Source organism: Dromiciops gliroides, chromosome 4, assembly GCF_019393635.1.
Source record: "Dromiciops gliroides isolate mDroGli1 chromosome 4, mDroGli1.pri, whole genome shotgun sequence".
NCBI lineage: Eukaryota > Metazoa > Chordata > Mammalia > Microbiotheria > Microbiotheriidae > Dromiciops > Dromiciops gliroides.
The window spans coordinates 336,024,662-336,048,915 of NC_057864.1; the positions used below are offsets into that span (position 1 = coordinate 336,024,662).

The following is a 24,254-nucleotide window of genomic DNA, read 5'->3' on the forward strand; positions in this document are numbered from 1 at the left end:
TCTAGACTGATTGGATCAAGTGAGTGATTGACTGCTGATTAGCCTACTTCAAATTAACTGGATTATAATCACACCTGGCTATCCCTTAATCAGGCCAGGTTGAATTTATGAATAAAGATCTTAAGAGTATGATTGACAAATTATGTACTGAAACCCATTTGAAATGGCCTGATGTTCTACCAGCTGTAGTCCAGGCTGGTCCTTTAGAGTTTTCCTTGCATGATTTAAATCCAGGAGACAAAATATATATAAAGAATTTCCAGCGAACCAGTGGAACACAGCCTGCTTGGGAGGGACCTTTTCAGGTATTATTGACAACTCCTACTGCCATTAAAATTGGTGAAAAGGACTCTTGGATTCATTGTTCTCATGTAAACCAAGAGGAGAACTTTATATATCTCCTTATGAAATGCTTTTTGGTCACCCTCCTATCCAAGCTAAAACTTTTCCCCCAATTTATACATCACTGGTGGGAGGTGATACTTCTGTTGCCTCCTATATACAGGAATTACAGACTAGGCTACGTGAACTCCATGAGGCAGGGGCAGAGGACTTGAGGAAGAACCCAACCAGGCTGGAAATCTAGGCTAGATAGACCTTTTCTTAACTTTCTGAATTCCATGTTAATACCTGTGTGCTTTAATAAATGTTTAATGCCCAAAGACTGGTGCTGAAGAAGGTGACCACAATTTAGATTTTAAACATCACACTTCCTTATCTACATTGTCTTCCACTATTAGAATATAAGCATCTAGAAAATTCCTGTCTCTTATTGTGTATTTGATACCAATCCATTAATAGCATCTGGCCAACAGTAAGCACAAATGCTCATTCATTCATTCAATATATTAATGGATAATTATGTAAGAACATTTTTTAAAAGCTCAGTAACAAGTATGACTAAGATACTTCAAAAAATTGAGATTTTATAGGTATTGGCACTTTCTAAGAACTATTCTAGCTAAGTTCCACTGAAAGACATATAGTCTGGGGGCACCTAGGTGGCCCTGGATTCAGGAGTTCCTGAATTCAAATCTGGCCTCAGACACTTGACACTTACTGGCTGTGTGACCCTGCACTTAACCCTCATTGCCCTGCAAAACAAACAAAAACAGAAAAACAACAACAAAAAGAAAGACATATAGTCCACTGCTAAGCCTGACTGTAAAAAATCCTGATATAATTTAGGTTAAGAAGGAACCTTAAATATCATCTAATTCAGGGGTTCCTAACTTCTTTGTTTCATGAACCCTTTTGGCTAGTGAAGCCTATGGGCCTATTCTCAGAATAATGTCTTTAAATAAGCAAAATAAAATATGCAGGCTCAAAAAGGGAATAAACTATATTAAAATGTAGTTATTAAAATATTGTTTTAAAAGTTCACACATAGGGGGGCGGCTAGGTGGCGCAGTGGATAAAGCACCGGCCCTGGATTCAGGAGTACCTGAGTTCAAATCTGGCCTCAGACACTTGACACTTACTAGCTGTGTGACCCTGGGCAAGTCACTTAACCTCCATTGCCCCGCAAAAAAAAAAAAAAAAAGTTCACACATAGCAGCTTAAACACTTTAATTTAACCTAACCACCTCACTTTACTCATGAGAAAACTAAGATGCAGAAAGATTAAGTGACTGGACCAAAATCACACATGTAAAAAGCAAAAGAGGTGGGATCCAATGCCAGATGTATTCAATTGTAAGTTCTTCCCTGGAACCTGAATTTGAGGAAGTACCCAAGCCAGTCATGCACTCTTCAAAGTCAGCTCAGCCCATGACTTTCCATATTATTTCTGTACCTCTCTCTACTCCCCTTTCAGCAATATGTATCATCTTCTATTTGAATGTAAGTTCCTTGAGGTCAGGGACTGTTTTTCTTTATGCTTGTATTTGTATTCCCAGAGCTTAGCAGTGTCTGGCACAAAGTAAGTGCTTACTAAAGACTCTCTCTACCTTTTTATCACTATTCTGTTTTGCTTTTTGTTTTTGTGGGGTAGTGAGGGTTAAGTGATTTGCCCAGGGTCACACAGCTAGTAAGCATCAAGTGTCTGAAGCCGAATTTGAACTCAGGCCCCCCATGAATCCAGGGCTGGTGCTTTATCTGTACTTCACCACCTAGCTGCCCCGACTCTTCTGACTAAATCCACTGCCCCTTCTACAGCCTCATAATTCCTCTTTAGGGGATTTCCAATTTGCTATCTTAGATGCCTCTTCTAGAAAGAATGTTCATGAAGTTATCATTATCATGAGTTTCTCAATAATATTACCAAAAATCCTCTCCATATTCTCAAAAGTAAGTAATGCAAAACAAAGCCTATTGACCACTCTCTAGAACTACCTAATTCTGGGCATTTTAGTTCAGCAAAACCATTTAATGTTGACAGGGAATATCAAAACACAAACTCAGAAAAAGATAATGAAGTAGACAAAGCCTAAAAGAAAAATGTGAATTGTGGACATAAGCCCATCAAGAACTCCTGGAAGAACTAGATTTTTTGAAGTCAGATGTAGTGCTATTCCCAATTATACCCATTTTCCCAAACCAGAAGGTGGTCTAACAATAGACTGATGCAATCTTCATATTTTTAAATAGCTGCTCTAATATCTTTAAGGTGCGTTAGGCCCATTTTCACCCTCTTTCTTTACTTTCATTGCATAGCAGTACTTCAGATTTTTGCAGGTTCAATTTTCAAAACAATCTTTCTAATACATAGACACACATGTATGTATATGTATGTATGTCTCTTGATAAAAAGCCTTTCCCAATCCCCCTTAATACTAGTAACCTTCTTTCTGTAACTTAACTTCTACATAGGCTGTATAGGTCTCATTTGTACATGCAAACTGTACATGTTTGCATGGTGTCTCCTGGCTAAACTGACTGTGAGCTCCTTGAGGGGAAAGGATTGCCTTTTTTCTTTGTATTCCCAGTACTTAACAGAGTGCCCGGCACATAGAAGAGCCTTGATAAATGTTTACTGATTGACAGTCTGAGTCTCTGCATCTCTGCACAAGGTCCTATCCCCATGCTTGTAATGTTCCCCCTCCTCAAATCTACCATTCAGCATCCCTTGTCATTTCAAAATTCGGCTCAATTCTTCCCACCATGAAGAGATATCTGAGCAGGAAGCAGGATACCCAGCTCCAACGTACATATTCCAGTAAAACCCCAAAGTTCACACTAGACTGAATAATGACCAAGAAATTAAATGTAAAATTATCATGACATTGTCCACCCCAGATCTGCCCAGAAAATTAACCAGAGAAGTCCAAGGAGGGCCCCTGTAGCAAGGTGAGTGACAGCACAATGAGAGCTGGGACAGATGGAGCCCACAAGGTTCTGAGTCCAGATAAGCAGGAGCAGAGAGCTCCCCATGGAAAGTTCCAGTGTGGTGTTCAAAGCCCTAGTCTCCTCCCACCGTGTTATACCTCACTCCCTGCCATGCCCTTTTTGATCCAGGGACACTGACCTTGTTGTTCCACAGACAAGACACTTCCTTTCTCAGTTCCGGTTACTTGTTTTGTCTGTCCCCCATGCTCTCCCTCCTCATCTTCAACTAAGAGCTTACCTGGCTTCCTTTAAGTCCCAATTAAAATCCCATTTTCTGCAGGAAGCTTTTCCCAATCCTTCTTAATTCTAGTGCCTTCCCCTGTGTGACTATTTCCTATTTAGACTAAATATAGCTTGTTTGTACATATTTGTTTGAGGTTTGCCCATTATATTGTGGCTCCTTGAGAATGTCTTTTTGTAACGCCTTTACCTCTTATATTGCCTCTTTTTGTATTCCTAGTACTTAGGACAATGCCAGGCACATGGTAGGCACCTAATAAACATTTACTGACTGGATGACTGACTAAAAGTAATGTATGGAATTTATTACAAATAAGTCTACACTTCTCTCCTGAATTCCAAACCTGAATTGCCAAATGGATGCAAATGTTTGCTGGACATCTCCCAGATGCAGCCCAAATTTCATGTCAACAACCATCACCACCACCACCACCACCACAACCACTCTCTCCTTAAACCCACTCTTTCTGGTAATTTCAACATTCTACCAGGGGAGTATTAATCCATTCAATGTACCAGGTTCACCACCCTGAAGTTATCCTTGCCTTTTCATCCTTCCCTGCTACTCCAATATCCAATTACTTGCATATTTTGTCAATTCTGTGTCCACAGTATTTCTCATATCCATGCCTTTCTCTTAACTCACAGCTAGAGGGCACATTTTATAAGAGCAGGAATGTGTGTATCTAAACTTCACATCTACCCTAGGGCCCAGCATGGTGTTTAACTGCTGAATTTAACTGAATTATATGCCTTGATGTATCCCCACTGTCTAACATAGTGCCTACATAAATCAGATACTCAGTCCACATTTTCTGGGGAGAAAATCACAATCCACATGTAACACAATGTAACATTTCAACTGTTAACTCTCATTCAGCAATGAAAAGTGCAATAAATCCAGAGCTAATTAAAGCCATTTACCCTAAGTATTTTATTATGGGTTATGCCACAACAGAGTTTTGGAAATAATGCATTAAAGAACTAAGCAGATTCAATATATAACCTAAATTTAGCCTAAAGTAGTACGTATATGAAAAATAATGTAACTGATGAAAAGATGGAAAATGTTACTGTTTACAGGACAACATTTTTGGAATATATTATGAGGCTATCATGACCATTATTCAATAGATAAGGGGGGAAACCAGCTACATTTTAAAGACCCTACTTAAAACAACTCTCATCTTCACACAATAAAGAAATCTTTCAAAGTTATGCACACTAGGTCTCTGCCTGAGTTTCTTCATCAGTAAAATGGGGAGAAATAATAGCACGTATGTCCCAGAGTTCTTGTAAGGATAGAAATGGGATTTTTAAAGGGATTTGCACTTCTCAAAGCGCTATGTAAATGCTAGCTATTATTACTGTCATTATATGTGAGCAATTAAAGAGTTTTCACTTGAACTTTGAACTCTGTAATACATACACAGTCCAAGATATCTTTCTGACATAAGTAAAGATATTGTTCCATTGTGGTGACAGGAATGAAATGAAAAGTTCATTCTCTGCTAGAGCCATTTATTTTTAAATAACAATAAAGAAGTCCTTTATGAAATTTTTGCTTTAGGGTCTAAAATACTCAGCACTTCTTTGTCAGGTTATTTTTACTAAGGATGAGTTCTCAGAAGCAAACATAAATAAATGGCAAACCCCCCCCAAAACTTAATCCTTGAAAAATTAACCATAAACTTAATGAGAGGGAAGATATGTCATTCCTAACCTAAATATATAACCTAATAAAATGTAATACTGGAGCACCCTCTGCTGGTTAACCAACCAAAAAGCCTAATAAAAAGCAAACAGAAAACTCAACCACCAATCCCAACTCTAAATACAATTTATTACTGGAATAGCAATTTCCTTGTAATCACAAGGATTACACTGAAGTGGATCACTGAAATAGTCAACAAGTAGAGTGCAGGGGACATAGAGACAAAACTCTCACAAGTTATTAACCAGCTTAAAATTTTCTAATCCTGGGGAGCTTACTTGAACTCTTACACTTTCTCCCACCCCTCTAGACACAAGCCCTCAGGTTCTCTTTGTGTACAGTCTAAAACATTTGAAGCCTTCCTGCCTGATCCCCCCACCACCAAGTCAAAATGTGCTTCCCTGTAACTGCCTTCCAGGGTCAGAAAAAACAAGTTTAATCACTCTGCTCCAAGACAACACTTCAAATAATGGAAGACGGTAATGGGACTACCCCTATGTCTAATTCCTTGGAAACTAGCAACAGAATGAAAAACGTACCTAATATTCACTGTGTTCGAGGCACTGTACTACAAATTCTAAGTATAAATTACAAAAAAGTTATTTTGTGAATTAGGGACATGTATTTTCTGATCAAAATCTTAGGGCAGTAAATAACAAAAACTGAACAACAAAACAATAAGCCACTGTTGTCATACCTAAAAGATGCAAATGCCTAGAATTTATACCCCTTGTGAGTTTTAAACATTTTGATTTTTTTAAAGGGTTGAGAGGGTTTTCTCCTCCTTCTAAGTTACTAGGGAAAGAGAAGGAAGGGGACTAAGATGGAGACGATAAAGGGAAAAGTGGGACTTTTTTTTTCTTTAAATAGAACATGTAAACTTTGTCCAAAATGATTCTGAAATTGAAAAACCAAATTAATTAAAAATGATCTTTTAAGTACTCTCTAGTGTAAATGGTAGATTTGTATTTTTCACCATTCTTAGATGAAAATTAGTGTTAAGATGATTATTAATTACTCCAGTTTGAAAATGTTGTCCCATAAAAGCAGCATTATATGAATAAATAGGGAGAGGGAATGGGAGAGGAACAGGGAACCTCTTTTCCCCGGTAAGACTGCTCCATTCCCAAAACAAGTTCCTTTTCATAAGTGAAACTCATAAACTTACAGGAAGTGAATTGAATGATGGGAAAGAACTAACTGTCCTTACTTCTTAATTACTTACCTTCACCCCTTTCCATTCCCTCAACACCCTTGCCATTATTCTTTCTGGGGTCATTACCTTTATATAGATACTTCAACCCTAATGGCGACTATTTGGCTGTATAACCCCCCTGCTCCCCATTAAAATGCTAAACCTAAAGGCTTTTTAGATTAAAAACAAAAATCTAAATTTTTTTTTAACCTAAAGCTAAATATTTTCATTTACTTTGGATTTTAGCAAGCTTCTCTCTCTTTCTTTTTTTGGGGGGAGGGGCAATGAGGGTTAAGTGACTTGCCCAGGGTCACACAGCTAGTAAATGTCAAGTGTCTGAGGCTGGATTTGAACTCAGGTCCTCCTGAATCCAGAGCCGGTGCTTTATCCACTGTGCCACCTAGCTGCCCACAAGCTTCTCTCTTAAAAGGAAACGTCTCAAGTTGGTTGGTTGGTTGTTGTCCCTTTGTGCTAGAAGGCCAAAATGACATCACTATGTTGGGGTCAAGGTACAGTATGTCCTACTGTAGCTATCAGTCCAACATGAACTTGGAAGGCTCTACCACAGATTGGACACAAATAGTCCATATGAACATTTGGAGTGGAGCTGTCTCTAAATTTGTGCATCTCACCTTTCTTCTGAGTTACTGAAATTCTGCTTTGCTCATAGAGCACAGGGCCTGATGCAGGTGTGTGTCATTGCTGGACTGTATTATGCTAGTGTCTCCCATGTCTCACAACTGATTCCAAAGTTCTTCAGTGAGACCTTGAGTGTCCTTGTATCGCTTCTCCTGACCTCCATGTGAGTGCTTGCCTTGTGTGAATTCTCCTTAAAATAGTCTTTTAGGCAAATGTTCATTTGGCATTTGAACAACATGACCAGCTCATCAGAGCTGCACTCTTTGCAGTAGAATTTGAATCCTTGACAGTTCAACTTAAGAATGGACTTCAGTTTCCTATAACTTATCTTGTGAGATGATCTTCACAATCTTCCTAAGACAATTCAAATGGAATTGATTCAGTTTCCTGGCATGGCACTGGCATAATGTCCAGGTTTCAGAGGCATACAACAATGAGGTCAGCACATCGGCTCTGTAGACCTTCAGTCTGGTAGGCAGCCTAATACCTCCTCTCTCCCACACTTTTCTTTAGAGCCTCCCAAACATTGAACTAGCCCTGCCAATGTGTGCATCAATCTCATCATCTATGTGTACATCCCTGGAAAGTAGTCTGCTGAGGTAAGTGAACTTACTGACAGTATTTAATATTTCTCCATTTGTTGTAACCGATGGCTCCAAGATGGATGGTGCAGTACTGGCTGGTGGAGAACCTGTTTTCTTGATGTTAATTGTCAGGCCAAAATTAGCACAAGCAGCAAAGATTCAATCCATATTCTCTTGCATCTCAGCCTCAGAGGCTGCAATGAGTGCACAATGATTTGCAAACAAAAAGTCACACACCACCTCTCCCTCCACTTTACTGTTGGCTTGTAGCCTTTTCAAGTTAAATAATTTACCATCAGTGTGGTAGCTGACCTTGATGCCATTTTTGTCCTTGCTGAAGGCGTCTGACAACATCTCTGAAAACATCATGCTGAAAAGCATGGGAGCAAGCACACAGCCCTGCTTCATTCCACTAGTGACTGGGAAAGCATGAGAATGTTGTCCATTATTCAGAACCCATGCAAACATGCCATACAATACTCATGAACTTCTCTGGGCAACCATATTTTGCCATGATCTTCCACAAGCCCTCATGACTGACACTATCAAAGGCCTTGGTCAGATCCACAAACATTGTATACAGACTTCTTTCTACCCTTGGCATTTCTCCTGGAGTTGTTGGGCAGCAAACACCATATCGACTGTTCTAGGCCCTATCTGAAGTCACAGTGGCTCTCAGGTAGATCATCATCTTCCAGGTGAAGGATCAGCTTATTAAGGAGGACTCTGGCAAGAATCTTGCTGGTAATGACTAAGAGAGAGACCCCAACCTTGTAACTGTCATGGGACAATCTACTCCCTTTTCCAAAGGAGAAAGAGAAGTGGGCATCATGTGCCCAAACAGTTAATCATTCCTTGGATTAAAAGGAATTTGTTGAGGATTCATCTAAGGGGAAATTCCTAGCTAAGTTCCTAAACTCTAACATGAAGGGTAGTCCTTTGAGAAATTTAGCTAAATTAAATTGAAATCACTACCAGTTGGAAGAGAAAAAAATGCTTCAAGTTTATAAAACTTTTTTTTTACTATAAGGAAACAATTAACTTTGAAGAAAGATGTTTACATATAAAATGATGATAACTTTTGTCCTCTTCATGGCTAACCAGATAAAATATTTTAGATTGCTTATCTCTTAAAAACCTAATCACTTTTATAATTACCTTACTAAAAAGAAAAGACTTTCAGAGATGGTTTTAAGAGGGAGTTAAACAGTAACGGATACATGGAAGAATTCTATCTTTCAGCTAAAGCCATTTAGCACTTTAAAGTTTCTAAAGCACGTTATAAATATACATCTCATTCAGATGGCTTGTCTTCTCCTGGATATATAATAGTTGGGCAGGGCAATGAGGGTTTAGTGACTTGCCCAGAATCACACAGCTAGTGTCAAGTGTTTCAGGCCAGATTTGAACTCAGGTCCTCCTGAATCCAAGGCCAGCGCTTTATCCACTGTGCCACCTAGCTTCCCCCTTTCATGGCACTTTTTTCTCCTCTTCTCTGTCTAAACATTACTCAGTCCACTTTGCTAGATCATAATCTCGATGCCTTAGCATGAATATGCTTTATGGATCTTTCTTGAGTCCTCTTCTCATCTGTGTTTATACATGCTTTTTTAGAAAACTTATCAGCTTCCATCAGGGTTCAAATATCATCTCTATACAGATAACTACAAAATCTGTATGATCATCCCTAGTTTAACTCTACTCACACTTCATTATCAGCCTACTAAATATACCCCATAGACAGCTCAAACTCAACAAGTCCTAAACTGAACTTATTACATGACACTCTATACATCTCTTTTGCTATTAAGGGCACAACTAACATCTCAGTCATCCAGGTTAAAGGAGTTGGGATAATTTTGTTGGAGACAAGCATAGGACTGATGATGGGCAGGGAAAATTGACATATCTTCCCACCTGCCCTCACTTGATTGATCACTGCACACAAAAAGTGGCACAGACATAACTAGCAAAACACTGCTCCCTGAATCACTGATTAATGATTATAGACTTAGCTGCTAATGTTTCCACCCAATGTCATATTTTCAAGGAACAAACTGCCACTAATATTTTTGTCTACCTCACCATCTTCAATCTCTGTACTTCAAGGCAAATTCTACTAAAATCTCATTTCATCTATGATGTTTGTAATCAGGGACATAAGAAGAGCCATTCTAGGTCAAATTCAAGTAGTGAAGTATACAATGTATCTTTCCAGATATCAACCTCAAAGGTTAGGAACTTGGCAAAAACCTATTTTTTTTTTAAAGAACAAATTCATATATACATATATAACGCACATATAATGGATGTAAATCTTTTGCAAACTACAGCCTTTATCACATCTTGAGTGAATTAATCCCAGAAAATTACTACCTTCTGAATAATATGGTACAAAACAAAAAGTACTTATTAAACCTAACACTAGCTTTCTTTTATTTGTCTCAAACTTATCTCAAGCTGGGACAGCTAGGTGGCACAGTGGATATAGTGCCAGACCTGGAGTCAAGACTCATCTTCCAGAGCTCAAATCTGGCCTCTGACACTTACTTAGTTGTGTGATCCTGGGCAAGTAATTTAACCCTGTTTGCCTCAGTTTCCTCATCTTTAAAATGAGCTGGAGAAGGAGATGTCAAACCACTCTAGTATCTTTGCCAAGAAAACCCCAAATGGGGTCAAAAAGAGTTGGACACAATTTTAAAAGACTGAACAACATCTCAAGCTATAAATATTGGCAAAGCAAAAAAAAATTCAGAAATACTATCTTTCTCATTGTCTTAGTTTCTCTCTGTCTCTTTCACATGAAGTCTTAGAATTTTTTGGGCTACTTTGAGATCCATGGTTACACAGCCTGAACCATTCTCTCTGCAGCCAAAGACACTATGACCACCTCCCTTCACTCTGACACTATTCCTTCAAAGATCTATTCCTATCGATTGGGTTGCTTCTTCTCAGCCTCAGTTGCTGGATCAACATCTATATCCCAGTCCCTAACTATGTGTAGTACCCAAGGCACAGTCCTGAGTCCACTTCTCTTTCCTTTCTTAGGAATCTATTAACTCCCACAAACTCAATTATCCTCTATGAGATAACTCCCAGATCTACACATCTGGTCCCAACAACTGTCAGAAGCTCTTATCCATTGGCAACTGGATGATGACTCACAGGTATCTTAGAATCAACACATGCAAAACAAAACTTATTATCTTCACATCCTCCCTCTCCCCTCCTGCCCCTCACCTCCAATCCCAGAACTCTTTCAACTTTTCTTTTTTCTGTTGTGAGAACAACTATCCTTCAAGTCATCCAGTTTCATGTTGCCAATTCTTTTCAATTTTACCTCCACAATGCCTCTCACATCCATCCCATTTTTTCCTTAGACAGCTACCACTATAGTTCAGGTTCTCATAACTTCTTCTGACAGACTATTATATTAGCCTTTTACTTAAACCTAGCTCCTAGTCACTCCTCTAATTCATCCTCCAAACAACTGTCCAAAAATTCTTCCTAAAGAAGCCTGAGCATGCCTTTCCCCTGCTCAAAAGCTTTAGGTAGCTCCCTACTGCCTCTAGGATAAATTACAAATTCCTGAGTTTGACATTTGAAGATCTTCACAATCTGGTTTCAATTTCAGTTTCTAAGCTTATTGTACATATCCGATCTTTTCTCAATCTTTAATTTCCCACTCCTCTACTGTCACTGAGCAGCAGCTCTATGCCTGTACCTCATTTTATCATTATTACAGTTAGATTCTCTCTAGACATAAATGAATCACCTTTTATACAAAAGTAAGCTCAGGTTTGTTTTTTGTTGTCAGTACCATTCTTAAAGATGCTAATTACACAAGTCATTCCCCAATTGAGAAATGGTCAAAGGATATGAACAGGCAGTTTTCAGATGATAAAATTAAAACTATCTACAGCCATTTGAAAAAATGTTCTCAATCACTACTGATTAGAGAAATGCAAATTAAAACTACTCAGAGGTACCACCTCATACCTATCCAATGTGCTAATATGACAAAAAAGGAGAACGATAAATGTTGGAGATGATGTGGGAAAACTGGAATACCAATGCACTGTTGGTGGAGCTGTGAACTGATCCAACCATTCTGGAGAGCAATTTGGAACCATGCCCCAAAGTTGTGCGCGCGCGTGTGTGTGTGTGTGTGTGTGTGTGTGTGTGTGTGTGTGTGTGTGTGTGTGTGTGTTTGCGGGGCAATGAGGGTTAAGTGACTTGCCCAGGGTCACACAGCCAGTGTCAAGTGTCTGAGGCCAGATTTGAACTCAGGTACTCCTGAATCCAGGGCTGGTGCTTTTATCCACTGTGCCACCTAGCTGCCCCCCCCCCAAAGGTTTTAAAACTGTGCATACCCTTTGACCCAGCAATACCACTATTAGGTCTGTATCACAAAGAGATCACGGAAAAGGGAAAAGAACCCACATGTACAAAAATATTTATAGCTGCTCTTTTTGTAGCAAAGAATTGGAAATTGAGGGGAAGCCCCTCAATTGGGGAATGGCTGAACAAGTTGTGGTATATGAACATAATGGACAATATTGCACTGTAAGAAATAATAAGCAGATGGATTTCAGAAAACCCTGGAAAGACTTACATGAATTGATGCTGAGTAATATGAACAGAACCAAGAGAACACTGTACACAGTATCAACATTTTGTGATGATCAACTGTAATAGACTTGGCTCTTCTCCGCAATGCAATGATCCAAGACAATGCCAAAAGACTTATGGTGGAAAATTCAGAAAAAAGAACTATAGAGTCAGAATGCAGACTGAAGCATACTACTTTCACTTTCGTTGTTGCTTTTTTGTTATTGTTCTTGTTAATTTTTTCTTGTGTTTTTTTTCCCTTTTGTTCTGATTAATGTAGAAATAGGTTTGACATAATTGTAATGTATAACCTATATCAAATTGCTTACTGACTTCGGGAGGGGGGAGGGAAGGAGAAAAATTTGGAACTCAAAAAATATCTTTACATCTTTACCGGCCCTGGATTCAGGAGTACCTGAGTTCAAATCTGTCCTCAGACACTTGACACTTACTAGCTGTGTGACCCTGGGCAAGTCACTTAACCCCCATTCCCCCCCCCAAAAAAAGAAAAAGAAATACATTTTAAAAAACAAAATAAAATGCACAGGAGCAAGCATGCACACACACACACACACACACACACACACAATGCTAACTACTTTACTGGGCTTTATATGGTTATAAAAGCAAAACGAGGACTAATATCTTCAGGAAAGAGTTAATAGCCACTTTCCTGGGCTTTGATCACTTAAGGTTCATCACATTATGGGTTGTATTGTTATCCTCTAAGTACATTACCAATGTACTTTCTCTCTCTCTCTTTTTTAAAATTGTTAATTTTAGAGTAAGACCCAAGTTCTCTTCTTCCCACTTCCCGCCCTCCACCACTGAGAAAGCAAGAAAAACAAAACCCTATTATAAACACGTCAAGTAAACCAAATTTCTGCATTGGTATGCCCAAGAAAACATGTTCTTAATACCCACTGAATCCATCAGCTCTCTATGAAGAGCTGGGCAGCAAGTTTCAGCATAATCTCAGAATTGCAGTTGGTCATTGTGTTCCCAAGTCTTTCAGAGTTGTTTATCTTTATAATGTTGTTATTATATAAATTATTCTCCTGGTTCTGTTCACTTTGTTCTGAATCAGTTCATAAAAGTCTTTTCAAGTTTCTCTGAAACCCTCCCCTTCATTATTTTTTATAGCACAATAGTATTTCATCACATTCATATACCACAATTTGTTCAGCCATTTCCCAATTTATGGACACTCCTGTTTGCCACCACAAAAAGAGCTGCTATAAACATTTTTGCACATATGGATTCTTTTCTTCTTTCTTTGATCTCTTTAGGGTATAGACCTAGTAAGAGGTATCACTGGGTTTTTTTGGGTGGAGTTCAAACCACTTTCCAGAATGGCCGGACCAGTTTACAGCTGCACCAACAATGTATTAATGTGCCTATTTTTCCACAGCTGCTCAGTATTTCTCCTTTTCCTTTTTTATCAACTTTTATCAATCTGATGGGTGTGAAGTAGAACTTCAGACTTTTTAATTTACATTTCTCTAATTATTAGTTATTTAGAGCATTTTTTTCACATGGCTATTGATAAACTAGGATTTCTTCCACTGAAAACTGCCTATTCATATGCTTTGACCATTTATCAATTGAGGAATGGCTCTTATTCTTATAAATTTTAACCAATTTCCTATATATCTATATACTGCAAAGTATATTCTTACTGCAAACACTTTTTCTCCCATTTACCTGTTTTTCTTCTAAGTATAATTGCACTGGTTTTGCTTGTGCAAAAGGTTTTAGTTTTATGTAATCAAAACTGTCCATTTAACTTCTATGATCCTTTCTATATCTTGTTTAGTTATGAACTATTCCCCTATCTATAGATCTTACAGGTAATATAATAATTGCTCCTCCAATTTGTTTCTTTCTTTTCTCTAAATCAGATCCTCCTGACTTTAGGGCCAGTGTTCTATCTACTGCACCCCCAATTTGTTTCTGATGTCACTTTTTATGTCTAAGTCATGTCTCATTTCTAATTTATCTCAATATACAGGGTGAGATGTTTTTCTATACCTAGTTTCTGCCAAACTGCTTTCCAGTTTCCCAACAGTTATATTAAATAGTTCTTGCCCCCCAAAGCTGGGATGTCTGGGTTTATCAAACACTAGGCTACTGTGCTTGTTTGCTTCTGTATATTGTATACTTAATCTGTTCCACTGATCGACCTCTATGTCTTAACCAGTACCAAATTGTTTTAATGATCACTGCTCTGTAATATAGTTTGCACGCTGGCACTTCTAGACCCCCTTCTTTTCCACTTTTTTTCATTAATTTCCTTGACATTCTTGACCTTTTACTCCTCCAGATAAATTGTTATGAATTTTTCTAGCTTAACAATGTAATTCTTTGGTAATCTAATTGGTATAACACTGAATAAGTAAATTAATTTATATATTATAATTATGTCAGCTTGGCCTACCCATGAGCAATTAATCTCTCCAATTTCTCCAATCTAAATGATCTGTTTTCCTTTGTGTAAAAACTGTTTGGTAGTGGTACTCATATAGTTCCTATGTGAGTCTTGGCAGGTATATATACTTTTCAACACTGAAACTCATTTATCCTTTTCCTAGTTACATCATGAATTTACCCATAGTTCTCTTATTCGATTCCTGTGTCGGAAAAGTCATCCTTTTCCTTACCAAAGAGAACTCCTCCTGGATTCTTGATTACAAGCCCCACTTGCCTACCCAGCTCTATCAAATCATCCATTCTCTCTCAAACATTTTCAGTTTCTTCTTGCCAATGTTACTTGCCTTCCTACAAACAGTCTCCAAGCTCCTTTATTCTTTTTTGTTGTTGTTATTGAGGCAATTGGGGTTAAGTGACTTGCCCAGGGTCACACAGCTAGTAAGTGTTAAGTGTCTGAGGCCAGATTTGAACTCAGGTACTCCTGACTCCAGGGCCGGTGCTCTATCCACTACGCCATCTAGCTTCCCCCTCCTTTATTCTTTAAAATAAAAACTCCTTCTTTCAACCTTTCTCTCCTCCTGTCCAAAATAGCATCCAACCATTCCTTCTTCAAATACTAAATTTATAAAAAGCCTTGCTTATAATTGCCTCCACTTCCTCACCACCCATCCATTCTGACTCCTTCCCAACTGGATTCCATTCTTTTGAAGGTTACCAATGACCTTCAAACTGCCCAAATGAATCGTTTCTGATTAGTTCTTGGCTTGGATTTCTCTGCAGGTTTGGCATCAATGACTCTCTTATCCTTTCTTACTGTCTTTCCTCCCTTTATTTCTATGACATGGCATTCTACTGATTCTGCTTATAGTTACATTACACTCCTCCTTATGTGAGCAAATTAATTTTAATTTTTAAACGGGACTCAGAAAAAAGGGTGCCTGCCCAACAATCTGTGAATCTTATATTTCATAAGCCATGAGAGAATGGAAGAGAGTTGGCAAAGTTGGCCAAACTCATTAATGTCAATAATTCATTTTCTTTCCACCAGAATACAGTGAACTACAAAGTAGACATGGGCATTCAAAATCACTATTCTAAGGGCAGCTAGGTGGCGCAGTGGATAGAGCACCGGCCCTGGAGTCAGGAGTACCTGAGTTCAAATCCGGCCTCAGACACTTAACACTTACTAGCTATGTGACCCTGGGCAAGTCACTTAACCCCAATTGCCTCACTAAAAACAAAACAAAACAAAACAAAACAAAACAAAATCACTATTCTATGTGCTAACAGATTTAAGAATATGTATACAACTCTGTATAGCAAGAGCTGTTTCAGGGAAGGCAACAAAGATTAATGGTTGCCACCAAAAACTTCTATGGAATTTAGCTCAGGAACTGAAGCAGGACCTTTACCTCTCTCACCTTCCTTTCTTGCACCCTGCCATCTTCACTTTCTGACTCTAAGTGCAATGTTCTTTCCATTGCACTATAATGCCTCTGTGAGATTTAAAACTGGATATAAGAGCACCAAAATTCAATATCTGGTTAAAGAAAATCCGTGACATATATAATTCTCTATGTGTATGTCAGTACACATCAGAAGCAAGACTTGAACCTATGTCTTCCTGACAAGATCACCTCCCTATTCACTATACCACACTGACACTTATAAATAAATACAAATAAAAATACATTTCCCAATCAAAATTATTTCTTAAAACATTATTTGCCTGCCTATTTAAACACACACTGCAATAGGACATGGATCTTTTCCACTTAAATTCACTAATAATACTAAAATAGCTTATTTTTAAATATATAAGGTAGAGTTGTAACAATCTTTTAAGGAAGTTGCTGTGATTACAATTTTCTTTATTGCACTGTTTTATAAAAATAAAGGATACAAATGTAATTCAAAGAAATTCACTCACCATTTCAGTGGTGTGCCTTCATATTCAAACCATATCTCACTAATGTCTTCTTGTCTCATAACCTTCTGAAAGTGCTTTTTCACTTTGTCAGTAACCAACGTCAAGTAACTTACTCTTGGTAAAAGCAACTGAAATGAAAATTTTTAGAACTGTATTTTATTTACTTTTTTTTCAAAAGTATTAAATTGGTCTCTGAATTATAAAAAGAAAAACCAATCCACTTTTTTTCATATAATCTTAAATAAACCTATAATTGTTATCTGCAAATAATAAAAATCTACTGTATTAAACATTTTAAGATTTCTGAATTATCATGAATAAAATTGTACTTTAGACAATTATACTACAGAAATTATCTACAGAAAATACGTGTGCAACATTTAATACAGGCAGAAGCAGACAGCTTCAACTTACTAATAGAAAAACCAGAAATTCAATCAATCAACAAGTACTTATTAATGTACAGTACTATGTGCTACCAGGTACACTGATCTGAACCAGTAATGCTTCTAAAAACTGTTCTTCCCCCAAACAAGATAAATACATAATTTAGTCAATATATCACGTGATTTTAAACAGAAGAAGGTCTTCCACCAAGAGGTACTAAAATTTAAGATGGTTCATTTCAGTTAAATAAACTAAACAGTGGAAACAGTATTGTTCTGATATTCACCATAATGCTCGGTCAACAAGTCAACAACATTTAGCAAATGTCCACTTCATATTAGGTATAGATGTCATAGGAAGGATACAAAGAGATAAGATATGATGCATGTCTTTGAATTAAATTGCAATTAAGCATGTAAAATAAGCACCAAAAAAAGAAAAGACTAAGAAATGGAGAAGTAGGCAGAAGCTAATAAAGACCTAAAAGCCAGGCCTAGAGATTAGAAACTAATACACTTTATATAAGCATTAGTTATGGGTTCATTTAAGAAATGACATCATGAAAACAGTATTTTAGAAAATTATTTTAGTAGTTGTGTGCAAAGCAGATTCAAGAAGACAAAGATACACAAGGCAGAAAGACTACTAAAACAGTCTAGGCAACAAAAGTAAAAGACATAATCAACTCAACCACCTTAGTGAAAACTGAGAAAGGTTGGGCAGAGTTTGGTGATAATTAGATCAGTGAAACAAAGATGAAATTAAAGTTATAGATGAAGGTCTTGTTACCCACTTAGGCTACACAACATTCCATTTACAGTTTGCCCAAGCAACTACTAGTGACTGATGATTCTATTCTTATAAAGAAACTCTACAAGTCCAATCTATAGTGCAGCCCACTGGGATATGTTAGGGAAAATCCCTAATATGAGCATTTGGGGCTGCTGCATAAGGTAAAAACTTTAGTGGAGATAATGTGAAAGAAAAAGATAATAAGTTGGCTCCCTTCCCTTTTCTCATTTTTCAGAAATACATTTGTTTAAACATCTTTTATTATGCAATGTATCCTTTTTGCTGCAATCACTGCTTTTACATGACGACATTGAATTCATAGGATTTTGACACACTTTCAATTCTTTATCATGAAACCACATCTCATTAGATAATAAGCATGCCTTTGACAAGTAGTCCATTTTTCCAAGTCTAGCCTTAATTATAGCCCATAGGTTTTCTTTTTGGTTTGTTATTGATGTTTTAATTAAATATTTTCAAGCATTTATTTTGTCTATCATACTTCCCCACCCCCCACCCTTCACTCCCTTTCCCTCAAAGAAAACTAACCAAAAGTTAGAGTCAAGCAAAACAAATTCCCACATTGGCCATGTCCAAATATATGTCTCTTTCTGTATATTTAGTCCACAATGTGTCTGTCAGGAGGTGGGTACCATTCTTCATCACTATTCCTCTGTAATTATGTTTTATTATTGTTGATCAAAGTTCTTGAACTTTTCAAATTATTCCCTTTCCCTTCAGTATTTCTGCCTGGAAGGGGAAAAAGAGACTATAATCTTTGGAGACATTATCTCATTAGGATCATTGCCCGATGGGAAACTCATATTGGGGAGAAATTATTTATAGCATTGTAAAGCGCTGATTATAAATATATAAAAAGTAGCCTCTTCCCTCACTATATTAGCTCTCTCACCATTCACTCAATCACCCCCTTAAAATTCTAGAATACTACTTCTGTTCTCATCTCTGAAACTACTATATCCAAGGGCTTACATGACAAACTTGCTAAATTTGAGGCCTTTTTCTCAGTTCTCATCCTCTTCTACCAATCCTCGGTATTTAACATGGTTGAGAACACTGCCACTTGCTTGATGCTCTCTCTTTGCTCAGCTTCTGTGAAACTGCTCTTCATTATTTTCCTGACTCAAACTTTTTGTTCACTGATTTATCTTCTTTCTCCATCCTCATAAATGTGGATATACCCCCAAGATGCTATCATTATTCCTCCTTCTCCAATCACACCAAATTTGCCCCTTTCTTGGTCATCTCATCCATTTTTGTGGCTTCACAACCTGTGCAGATGATGTAGTGGATGTGCACTGGTCAGTTATGTTATACTATTGTGTCTGCTTTGGCCTTGAAGGACATTAAGGTCCCTTCCAATTCTCAAATTCTGTGTGACTCTCCAATCCATATATCTAGTCTAAATCTGTACATCCAACCGGATCTCTGCCATGATATCTACTCTCACATTTTTACTTGGATGACTTCCTAGAATCTCAAACAGAAAATGTAAAAACGTGATTTCATCACCTTTCCCATAAAATCCACCCCTCCTCCCAAATTCCTCTTTGCTGTTGATGGCAACACTAGTTTTAGCTAGGAGGATTAGTGGTACCATCAGCAAAGGCCTCATGCAGGACTTAAATTGAGCTTTGAGGGTAATTTGGGATGCTAAGAGACAGAGAGGTGATTCAAGTGTACTACTGGTATGGAAAGTTGCCTGTGCAAAGGCATAAAGAGGGGAGACAGGATATGGAGACAAGACGACCAGTTAGGCTAGAATACAGAAAGTGTGATAAGGAATAAACATAACACTGAAAAGGTTAGCTGGAGTCCAATTCCCAGTTGGCTGATAGTGGCAAAGTACAGTTGCAATTTGCCCAGACCAAAGTCCAGTTCAAGAACTTGAAGAGTTCAGACCAAAGGACAACAATCAGACTTTGCCCTAGATGGGAATACTTTGGGACGAATGAAACCTTGCAGGTTCCTAAACTGAGTTGTCCCTGAGAGCCTGCAATAACATAACACTCAACACCCCAAGAAAACTACAGGTCCAGCTTAGACCTTACCTCCAGAAATAAACATGACCCAGACCTAACCTAAAGTAAGGAAGGACGTTGGACTACAGAGCAATTTAAAAAAGAATCCCGGCAGCTAGGTGGCACAGTGGATAAAGCACAGGCCTGGATTCAGGAGGACCTGAGTTCAAATCTGGCCTCAGACACTTGACACTAGCTGTGTGACCCTGGGCAAGTCACTTAACCCTCATTGCCTTGCAAAAAAAAAAAAAAATCCCACTATAAAAAGCCACTATGGTGAAAGGGATGTGCAAGACAAATTCAGAAGAGAATGACTCTAAAACATCTACAAGCAAAGCCTCAAAGAAAAAGAAAAAAAAAGCTTGGGCACACATTCAACTAGAATTCCTAGATGAGCTAAAGAAAGAGGTTGTTGTTGTTTTTTTTAAGCTAAAAATATTTTTAGAAATTACAGTTCTAAAAAAAAGAAAAAGAAATTAGAGTTCTAGAGGGAAAAATTAGAAAAGAAATGAGAGCTATGGAAGAAAGAATTAGAATGGTAATTAAAAGCTTTACCAAAGCAACAAACTCCCTGAAAATTAGAATGGACTGAACAGAAGCCAATGACTAATGAGATAACAAGAAATATTAAGACAAAGTCAAAAGACTGAAAAAAAATTGAAGAAAGTTATTTCACAATAAAAACATCTGACCTGGGGAAAAAAAGATCTAGGAGAAAAAATATTAAGAATCATTAGGGGGGCAGCTAGGTGGCACAGTAGATAAAGCACCAGCCCTGGATTCAGGAGGACCTGAGTTCAAATCTGGCCTCAGACACTTGACACTAGCTGTGTGACCCTGGGCAAATCACTTAACCCTCATTGCCCTGCCCTCCTCCCCCCCGCCCCCCCAAAAAGAATTATTGGACTTCCTGAAAGCCAAAAATCGTAAAAGAAAACTCCTGAGATTTCTTAGAACCAAAGGGCAAAATGGAAATAGGAAGGACCTATCAGCCACTGACGTAAACTCCCCAATTGAAAACTAGGAATATTATAACCAAAATCTAGAGCTTCCATGTCAAAGAAAAAATAGTGTAAGTAGCCAGAAAGAAAGAATTCTAGTACCAAGGAGCCACAATTAGGATCACATGATTTAACATTCACCATTATAAAGGAGCAGAGAGTTTGGAACATGATATTCCAGATGGCAAAGGATAACAGGCTTACAGTCAATAATAACTTAGAAAAATAAGTAACTTAGTAAAAAAGCTTGGGAACTCATAAAGTTAATTTAAATAACAAAATTAATTTCAATTTAGTCATAATTCAAGTTTTCTGCTAGTGGTTTCTTTCTTTAAGAAAGCAACTGGCTCTTTGGCCGTTTCACCACCAGAATGAAGACCACTCTAAGCAACCAGACTTAGCCCAATTGCCTCACTCCCCCCCCAAAATGAAGTGACCATTAGACATTTTTGTTCTGTAATTTTAACCCCAAACTACATTTTAATACAAAGTTTTTTCTTTGTTTAACATTCCAATTAAATGTTACCTTGAATAGTCTTGGGATAAGGAGAGCTATCAAGGGGCAATGGAAGATGGGGAGAGGGAGGGTGGGAAAGGGAGGTAGAGACTATGCCAGTTTAGGCATTTTTTTTCTAGGCTAGAAAATACTTAATTTAAAATCTTAAATTAATAAAAAGTTTTTCTGGCAGAGTTATGCCTAAAATGCTGACATCTCTCTTAAGAGTTGTACAGTTATTGTGAAGGGGCCCAGAGGAATCCTCCATAGGGATTTCAACCATATTAATGTTGAGCTCAGTCTCCTTGGAAAGAAAAAAAAAAGGTTCCGGGTAGACAAATGGGGGGGAAATTGAAAAGAACTTGCAACTGTTTGCACGATCTGTAGTCATGTACAAAACATGATCAAAGGTGTCACTCTGGGTTTTCGTTACAAGATGAGGTCTGTGTATGCTCACTTCCCCATCAATGTTTTATTCACTTGTTGAAATCAGAAATTTCTTGGGTGAAAAATATATCTGAAGAGTGCGCATGAGACTAGGTATGGCTTGTGCTGTTTCTCAAGCCCAAAAAGATGAGTTAATTCTTAAAGAAAACGAAATTGAACTTGTATCAAACTCAGCTGCCCTGATCCTACAGGCCACCACAGTAAAAAACAAGGATACAAGAAAATTTTTGGATGCATCCATATTTCTGACAAAGGCACAGTGGAACAAGCTGATGAATAAGTTGGAAAAGATGCCAAAGGCAGTGTCCTGAGGAGTCAACACTTATTCAGATAAAAATAAAAATACTTTTTGTAAAAAAAAAAAAATTTAAAAAGAAAGAAAAAAATTGAGCATAGACCTCTTATAGTCATAGGTAGGAGAAGTATTCTTAATTAAAGGACAGCAGCAATTATGAAAGATAAAACAAGTAAGTGATTACATGAGAATTCTGTGAAAACAAAATTAATGCACTTAGGATAAGAAGGAAAGCAGTCAAATGAAAAGACTCTGTATCAAATTTCTCAGATATGGGTATGGTATCCAAGATACACAAACAATTAGCATATAAGCGTGATATATAAACAATTAACAGATATATGTAAAAACCACTCCCCAATAGATACATGATGAAGAGATACAAACAGTTCCCTACAAAAGAACTGAAATTAACAACCATATGAAAGAATGTTCCAAATCACTAATAAGAGAATGAAAATTAAAACAAACCTGAGGTTTCACCTCATAACCTGAAAATTGAAAGAGATGACAAAAGGTGGCAATAGTTAACATTGGAAGAATTGTGGGAAAAAAGGGCACACAAGTAAATTACTGGGGAAGTGAATGCAAATAGAAGGGGGGAAAGGAAAGGCAATGTATTTTTTCTTCTATTTGTTATATGGGACGGTTTTCTGGTAAGGGGAAGAAGAGAGGGAAAAAAAGGAAATTAGGCTTATGCAAAAAAACCCATATCAATAAAAACTTATTTTTAAAAAAAGATATGATGACTGGTAAGAAACCTTTTCAATTCTAGATGGTCAACTGAGTAGTTCTAGTTGAAAATGAAGTGACCAGGGGGCAGCTAGGGGGCACAGTAGATAGAGCACTGGCCCTGGATTCAGGAGGATCTGAGTTCAAATTCGACCTCAGATACTTTACACTTACTACCTGTGGGACCCTAGGCAAGTCACTTAGCCCAATTGCCTCACTCCCCCCCCAAAATGAAGTGACCATTAGACATTTTTGTTCTGTAATTTTAACCCCAAACTACATTTTAATACAAAGTTTTTTCTTTGTTTAACATTCCAATTAAATGTTACCTTGAATAGTCTTGGGATAAGGAGAGCTATCAAGGGGCAATGGAAGATGGGGAGAGGGAGGGTGGGAAAGGGAGGTAGAGACTATGCCAGTTTGGGCATTTTTTTTTTCTAGGCTAGAAAATACTTAATTTAAAATCTTAAATTAATAAAAAGTTTTTCTGGCAGAGTTATGCCTAAAATTCAGAGTACAATACACATGTGTATGTGTATTTTATATACACACACATATTTATTGATTGGTGACAATGCCACTAACAAACTTACATAATAAGGTTCTGCTTCTCTTTCAGTTATCTCATCCTGATAGAGTGTAAAACAGGTTGGTATTCGTCCAAACCACACATCTCGAAGCACATCTTTGTCATCTGTCATACTTCCAGTGGATAAGGCAGCACATATAGACTAAAGTGTTTTTCTTTGACCAAAGATACACTGAAAACAGAGTAAAGAGAATAAATGAGCCAAAATCCCTACAGAGATATATAAAAACACCAAGTAGTAAAGAAGAAAGTTCACAGAAGAATGCACAGAAGCTATTCTCTTCTAAAATTTAAGAACATAAACAACATTGTCTATAATCCATAACATATATACATGAATCAAATAACAAACAACAGCAAAAGTGAAATAAGTATACATTCCCTTAGCCTTCCTTCCAGTGTATAGCTTGCTACTGGTTGACAAGTTTAAGGTAACTACTACACTAAATGAATTTATATGTGTGTGTGTGTGTGTGTGTGTGTGTGTGTGTGTGTATAGGTATATATATATATACACCTATACACACAGACACAATTTCTGTTATCTTTAACTTTTAAAACTCACATTATAATCACACCTTATTTTTGACATTTTCTGCATTTATGTCTTTTCTTCTTTCCTTGAGAAAAAGAACCACATCTTATACTGCTTGGTATGTTATAATGCCTGAACAAAGGTAATCACTCAGGAAAAAAAAGTGTTGATTAATTTAGCTGTTCAGATAGAGACCAAAAAAAACCTCACCATCAAATCTAATGGGGAAAAGTGTTGAAGGGAAGATTTTAAGAAGGCACACTCTAGG

General features: G+C 37.5%; 1 protein-coding gene across 2 annotated transcripts in view; it reads right to left on the bottom strand.

The window, feature by feature from the left end:
• Window positions 1-24,254, bottom strand: part of ATG5 (autophagy related 5) — a 140,064-nt gene that overhangs the window by 110,004 nt on the left and 5,806 nt on the right. For both annotated transcript variants that reach the window (XM_043963010.1, XM_043963011.1), the window contains exons 2-3: window positions 23,456-23,623; window positions 16,671-16,798 (exon numbers count right to left, since the gene is read on the bottom strand). In XM_043963010.1, coding sequence (XP_043818945.1) covers window positions 16,671-16,798; window positions 23,456-23,563 — 236 coding nt within the window. In that variant the 5' untranslated portion in view covers window positions 23,564-23,623. The remainder of the gene's footprint in view (window positions 1-16,670; window positions 16,799-23,455; window positions 23,624-24,254) is intronic.